The sequence below is a fragment of the Vanessa atalanta genome, chromosome 1 (assembly GCF_905147765.1).
Source record: "Vanessa atalanta chromosome 1, ilVanAtal1.2, whole genome shotgun sequence".
In the NCBI taxonomy this organism is placed as follows: domain Eukaryota; kingdom Metazoa; phylum Arthropoda; class Insecta; order Lepidoptera; family Nymphalidae; genus Vanessa; species Vanessa atalanta.
The window spans coordinates 9,805,881-9,813,419 of record NC_061871.1 but is presented as its reverse complement, the minus strand read 5'-3'; the positions used below and the strand labels follow the sequence as shown (position 1 = coordinate 9,813,419).

Here is a 7,539-nt window from a genome sequence, read left to right as displayed (position 1 = left end):
AGTAACTGGACACAGAAACCGTGAACAGTTGTAGTGATGCTTAATAACATACATACGATTGTATGATTATCTAGTATTAGAACAGCATAATTGTTATTGACAATTAGATGTTGGGAAAACTAATGTTCGAGGGGAAAAGGCCTTCCCGCTACGATTTTTCAATTGGTTTCATTTTTTATTTATAAGCAATGAATTTTTCGTTAGTTTTCCACTGTATTATAATACGTTATTTTGATAAATGCCAAACCAGTAGTCACCAGTAATTTTATACATATATGACATCTATCGCAGCTTCACCCTTGGAATTAAACATATTTGTATACATATTTTCTCTTCCGTTCATAGCGACGTGTTGGTGCTTCGGTGGTGCCTCGGTAAGCCCTAAGACGTGTATTACTCTTTATTAAACGTGTTGAAAAAAAAATTAAGGGAATCTATTTTAAGTTAAGTATATTGTTTACATGGACAGTGTTGCCATTAAAAATAAAATTACGCAAAACCATTCTTAGTCTGTCTCTTCAATATGTCTTATAGCTTGTGTAATATTTTAATAGCCGGTATTGCGTTTGCCGAAACAGTATTTTTTTTAGTTGTTTTGATTAAATTTCGCTGTTAGTCATAAAATAATAAGAGATAAATTAAATTGTTTTGTTTTAATTCGGTTTTCAAGTCTAAATAAAAATGTTGTTTTATTTTGGATGATGTAAAATTAATAATTTAATTAAATAAAAAAATAAGTAAGTTTGATAATTAATATATTTAAGCTATAGATGTTTAGGTATATGAGAGATCCTCAATTGATCTGTATATATGTATATTTTTATTCTGTTTTGCTTATATCATGCTTATGTACTGTTTTGCTTAAGTATTGATTTTAATGGTTTTACTTGCGTTGGCGTCAGGATAGAGCCAAGGTGGTCACAGGTTTATTTTTTTCCCATCCAGCCACTATTCCGTAGCAGCTTACTTTGTTTTTTTTTTTTTTGTTTTAATATAGTTTTTTTTTACAAATTTTTAGGTTTAAAGGTAAACACAATTACAAATTTGCGGTCGGTTAGTTCATTTGTGTTGTATCTTACTATGAATCTATGTTTATACCTATATATAGATTTTTTTCCTTCAACAAACCAATATCCGTTGTTTTATTATAGTAAGTATTGTTTTAGTATTATGTATTAGTATTGAAAGAATTGTGTATTATTCCACGCTATCTAAGAGGTTATGTTTCTTGTATAATAGCACTGGCTCACTCATTTTTCGATACAAATATAAAGCAGTACAAAAAAATCGCCGTTAGACATTTGAGTAAATAGTGTGTCGGTCGTATCTCCTCTTAAAGTTTATAAACGGATTGGCGAGTAGACTGAGCTCTGCGGCATTTGCGGTCAAAAAAATTTGATTATTTACCGATGTTGATACGGCTCGCCTAGTTTGTTTCAGTTACTTTCACAGTATAATGTCCTACGGTATTATGCTTTGGGTTACCCCAATCCATCCGCTATCCATACTATGTTTGTGATGCAGAAGAGGACTATTCGCGCAATCTATAGCCAAGGAATCATTAAGGTATAAATTAAAAAAATAAATAATATATTAACTGTTGCTTCTCAATATATATTCTGTAATGTTTTGTATTTACGGAAAAATATTAATGTTTTTATGAGAAAATGTGATTCTCATAACATTGGTAGAAGGAACAAACACAATATTGTTACTCCTGTTACTCGACTGCATAGAGTCAGTAACTCTTTTGTGGGGCAATATATACGCTTCTACAACAGGATCCCAGAAAGCGTTCAAAATGCTTCTGTTGCCAAATTTAAAAAAATTGTTAAGGAACGCTTGTGTGCGAAAGGTACAGTATAATACAGTGATAGCACACCTTGGGAATGAAACTATCTCCTCCTGGCCGTTTCTATTCATATACAATTATGTATCTAATTAATTTGACAAAAAAAACCCGTTGAGTTTCTTTTCTTCTCTCTCAATATTTTTTTTATATAATAAAATTTTATAAATGCGAAAGTATTTTTTTCTGTCTGTTTGTCTGTTATGTTTTCTGGACTACGCCACTGAACCGAGTTTGATGAAAATCTAGCGTGATCGAGTAACAAACATCCATCCAACCAAACTTTTCTTTTTACTGTAGCATTTTTTTTTATTACAATAAGATTACAGTAGTCACATGAAACGACTCGTAAAAATAAATAATATTCTATCATGAAATTCATCGAAACAAGTGGTGCTTATTATCATTATTAACATAGAAACAGTTCAATAAAAGTATTATTGCTATATAAACAGTTCAATAACGTTACATTCTTTAAAATCACGAAGTTTTACCCAACAGATGTTACTCAAATAAGTGAATTCTAATAATTGTTAATACCTAATTATAGTGTAGAATAAAAGATTTAAATAATTCGTCGATTTATTATTTAATCATTGACGTACGTTCATAATATTAATGGAGGTTTGTAGAAAAACATATTGATATGGATTATAAAAATAGTCGTTTTTTTTATTTATTTTTTCTGATGGTTTGCCTTTTACATCAGCCCCGGTTTTGGTGGTTATTATCTGAAAAACGAACAATGATGATATTATTATTATCTTAGTGGAAGGGATTTGTGTAAGTCCCTTAGGATCGCCTATTTTCAGAAATAGTAAATCTTAGGAGAAAATCTATCAGAACAATTATTGAAGATAATTACGTAATCTACAATTTTTAATGGGCTGTTATCATTATAAAAGTTACCGTTTCATTGTAATATATATATAAATTTTGCTAACTTAGAAATTGTATAAAAATTTGAATATTGATTTACACAATTTTATTGCAATGGTAAGTTATGTTGACCGAACTACCTAACGTCTAAAGCTTAACTTTTTACTGACGTACCTATTTCACAGGATACCAATTAAAAACATGTATTATATATTATATTCCTTTACATTTTTTTTCAAAAAATTATAAAAGAATAGTTGATTTCTTATTTTGTTTGAATAGTGGTATTTTCTCGGTGAGGCATGGGATTTTACGCTCAAGACGATAGAATTCATAATAGCTTGTTATTTAAATCAAGCGAATATTTACAATAAGTCTTAAAATTTAATTAATTATTGTAGCTTTTAACAACAAAACTCTTGTATATTTATAAAAGTGATTAATAACAGGTATATTTTTTTACATATATAATGATATAACCATTTTTTTTTTGCTTCATATCACACTACACTTTGTTAAGCAAAATATCGTGACTTCAAAAATTATCTATCTAAATATGTTCTATATAGACAGATACTCTTTTATTGTACTCTTGAAAAATTATAGTTTTTAATATTATGTTCATACATATATAATTAATCTAATTAAAATGTTGTAAACAATACCAGTTCATTATTTATGGGTTATTAAAACTTCAGACATGATTGGCGTATTAGCAATAGCTAATGCTTGTTACGACGTCAATATCTCTGGAAAATCTCTACTAAAGACCGTTGCGAAGCAAATTCACATCACGCACAATTGAGTCTTTTAAAAAAGTTATAGTAAGGTTAATGACGCAATAATTGAATAAGCATTTGGTTATCAATTGATTTATTGATATTGTTTAAAGATTTTTTGAGAATATTAATATGGTTGTGTTACAAAAACATAATTTATCTCCCTTACTTGATATGACAGAGTCGATCATTGCAATATAAAATAAAAATTATGACAAATGTAAAACCTTTTTGTATTATTTATTAGGTGTCACTAAAAAAATAATATCGCATGTTACCTGAGCTCACAACGACGACTGTTGTATCTTTATTTGCGTTGTTTCGCGTTTGAGTGGTTGACCCTTAAAAAGTAATATATTAATTTATTTTATACTTAAAAACTAAAAACTTTTAAGGTTAGTAAATACCTTCGTTAGGTACAACTATAACTGTTTGTTCCCTGGAGTGCATTCCAGTGGGTCTAGAAAAAGTCTCTGAAATAAAATAATTACAATTATACGTGTATAAAATATTTGTAAATGAAAATATCAAAAATAATAAATAAGAAGATATTTTGTTTGTAATGCCGAACTGAAAAAAAATCTTCTTCAAATACATAAAACAGAAGGTTTCATTATATAAACTTCGCAGTTTTAACCTCTTTTTTTTGACGTCACAAACATGAGGTTCTTGTATTAAAATGAATAAAAAATAGTTATTATTACTTTATGTTGTCAAATTCTAGATCTTCATACGAAACTAACGATTCTTTATAATGAACACTGGCAAAAGGAACACTCAATGCTACTTACTCGGTTTTTAACACAGTTTTTTTTTTTAAATATATGAGTTTTTACCACTGATACGTTACTACAGCTGTTCAAATGTGAATAAGAAACGTATACAACGTTCAATAATAATAGGTAATACTAGAATATATTTAAAAAGGCTCCGTTGGAACCATAACATACATAGCTTAGTTAGGAATTATAATATTTAAATTATTTTATTGAATAAAAAAATAAAACCGCTATACGTCATTAAATTAACATTTTACTATGTAGTATCATAATAAATGTCAAAAGCTGTATTGTGAATTGGTTTTCTGAGAAATTCGGTTGTGGCCAAGATACATCTATTTCAAAATGACGTATATTTATATATGTCACGTGACGTCAGACGACATTTTGTGTCACTTTATTATACATCTACGAATCATAACGTAATCTTACATTGCATTTCACATTTGCATAATTTCGCATTGGATTGTATTTTAGCTCTAATGTGGTAATATATTATTACGTAATAGCCAGAATGCAGTATTACTTGGCGGTAAGGTTTTGTGTCAACCCGTCTGGGTAGAAACCATTACGACATATTCTACCGTTAAACATTACTACTTTATTCTTCGTCAGGCTTAAAAGATGAGTCATTATATTATTATAAAGACATAGCCCTCAAAGTAAGGCGTATTGGTGGTGACAGGAATGGTAAGTATTTCTTACTAAACCAATATGGTAAGTAATATGGCCAGTAATAAAGGCATGAGCGGTGATGACCAAGAATCCCATTCTTTTATTCTTGTAAAGGTAGACGGATGAGCAAATGGGCCAGGTAATTTTTAGTGGTCACTACCACCTATAGACAATGACGCTGTAAGAAATATTAACCATTCCTTTCATCGCCAATGCGCCACCTTGGGAACTAAGATGTTATGTCCATTGTGCCTGTAATTACACTGGCTCACTCATTCTTCAAATAGGAACACAATGACACTGAGTACTGCTTTTTGGCAGTAGAATATCTAATGAGTGAGTATAACCCCGAAGGGTTTGCACAAAGCCCTACCACCAAGAAAATTCCTATTAGAATAATACAAATAATAAATACCTAGGAGTGGATTTAAGTAAGACTGCGTCCTAGACCTTTTGAGATAATAAATGACAATGTTCTCCTAGATATTACAGACACAAGATTCACACGCTCAATGATTTCAATTAATAATTCTAATCTTGAAAAATTAACATCTTTGCATCATAAAAGCAACAAACAGACAAGTTTAAATGAATTGTTTACGGAAAACCCAATCATATACAAAGTTTAGATGCTATCAAATGCTGGGGTTCTCAAATCTCAAGGTTCATGTGCTTAAGTTTCGTCCTTTTGTTACCCCTCTGTGAATCTATCTCCATTAAATGCTATGCATTTTGTGTACAAATATATATTTAATTAACTGAATGAATTACTTACCAACGTTATAAACACCTCTTTTGTCAATTTTATGGAATCCTTGGATTATATAATCTTCACTGTCCTAAAGAAATAAAATTTTAATATTATTTGTACATAAAAAAGTAAAAAAAGTTCGTAAAAAAGTAAAAAAATAATAATTGCGTAAATATTTAAATAATTTATACTGCATTTGTTGCAAACAATGAGTACCAAATCGTATTTATACACATTATTTTATTGAATTAAGTTATTATTTCTCTATTTATTACAATTTTAGTCTGGGAGGTAGAGGTGAAACATCTTAGTAAAATAGAATTTTCCCAACGGTTAAAGTCATTAACATTTTTTAATATGGAAGATTCCATCACTTTACATCTTCAGGACAATTTAAAACCTAATACTAAAAAGAATCCATCTCTTAAAGTAATAACTTTAGTATGCACGATCTAAATGAAGTGACATTCAAAAGACCACTTTTATCAGTACTATCTAGTAGGTTCTAGAATAACTGGTAAGTTATCTTTAATGGATTGATTGATTGAAACAGACTGACGTTAAAGCGATATAATGTTTTGTACTCTGAGAACTGCTATTTATATACTTCTAGTATATCTCGTACTACAAGTAAGTATATAATTTTTGAATTAATATATTAGTCTTTGTTTAATTTTAAGAAATGTGCAATAAGTAGCAATGGAAGCTTATGTATGTATTGTATATTATTTTACCATAAGTGTCATTTCATTGTTCGTTTCCCTAAAATTAAAATAATCAAAATAAATATGATTAAATGTACTAATAACATTTAAATTTTTGAATAGGTAAATGAATTTACTAAAAAATAAGTATTTTAAAAAACCTTGATCGGTCGTTCACCTCTCACTTCAAGGGTATACGTCTTCGCAATACTGTATTGCATTAGGAACATTATGAAAATTATATGAAAAAGCATATTGACGATAAAAAATACACAGACGCGATTGCTTCGAAACTGCAATATAATATTAGTCGTTCCCTATTTTATACAATATTTATGAGATAAAATCTTAATATCTGTATCTCCCATCACATAATGACAGTTATTATCAGTCTTAACAAGATACAACTTATAGAGCTTATTCTCATAACGATCTAAAGAGTTTTTAATTTTAGCTATAAGTGACTGCCTAGTCTAGAGGCTTCTATATGAGACCGAGATTTATAGTCTGCGTCGGGTAAAACCTTACAATACACTGAAATATTTATTTATAGTATACGTTGCAGGATATTTTATAAAAAATAATGGAATTAAAAATTATAAAGCTATTTGCTTAAATTAGATCCGAGATGGCTCAGTGGTTAGAACGCGTGCATCCTAACCGATGATTTCGGGTTCAAACCCAGGCAGGCACCACTGAATTTTCATGTACTTAATTTGTGTCTATAAATCATCTCGTGCTCGGCAGTGAAGGAAAAAAACGTGATGAAACTTGCATTCGTCTGATTTCAAGGAAATTCTGCCACATGTGTATTCCACCAACCCGCATTGGAGCAGCGTGGTGGAATATGCTCCAAACCTTCTCCTCAAAGGGAGAGGAGGCCTTAGCTCAGCAGTGGAAAATTTAGGAGCTGCTAATGTACTGTAATGTCATTTGCTTAAATTACTACTACTTAATAAATATTACCAAAATAAAACTGTCGTTGTTGTGGGGTAATTTATATATTAATAATAATTATTGTATATTAACATTGTGTTTATAACATATTTATTGTTTAATCTATTTATTCATAGACACATTAACAATGCACGACATGCCTATGTGTGTTCGTACAAAGTTTATA

At 29.5% G+C, this 7,539-nt stretch overlaps 1 protein-coding gene across 1 annotated transcript; it reads right to left on the bottom strand.

The window, feature by feature from the left end:
• Positions 1-2,332: 2,332 nt before the first annotated feature.
• On the bottom strand, positions 2,333-6,698 carry LOC125066996. Its single transcript, XM_047675359.1, has 5 exons — positions 6,578-6,698; positions 5,737-5,800; positions 3,915-3,980; positions 3,786-3,848; positions 2,333-2,580 (listed from the first exon to the last, which is right to left on the bottom strand). Exons 1-5 carry the CDS (start codon positions 6,668-6,670, stop codon positions 2,555-2,557), a joined length of 312 nt encoding a protein of 103 aa, XP_047531315.1. The 5' UTR covers positions 6,671-6,698; the 3' UTR covers positions 2,333-2,554.
• Between the last annotated feature and the right edge of the window lie 841 nt (positions 6,699-7,539).

What these genes read in the sequence shown, in the direction of transcription:
- LOC125066996 (XM_047675359.1), bottom strand. Translation starts at nt 6,670, where the DNA reads ATGCTTTTTCATATAATTTTCATAATGTTCCTAATGCAATACAGTATT. An exon ending in AAGAGGTGTTTATAACGTTG is followed by an intron (nt 3,981 to 5,736) that starts GTAAGTAATTCA and finishes ATTTTATTTCAG; the next exon opens with AGACTTTTTCTAGACCCACT. An exon ending in AGTCGTCGTTGTGAGCTCAG is followed by an intron (nt 2,581 to 3,785) that starts GTAACATGCGAT and finishes TTCGTTTTTCAG; the next exon opens with ATAATAACCACCAAAACCGG.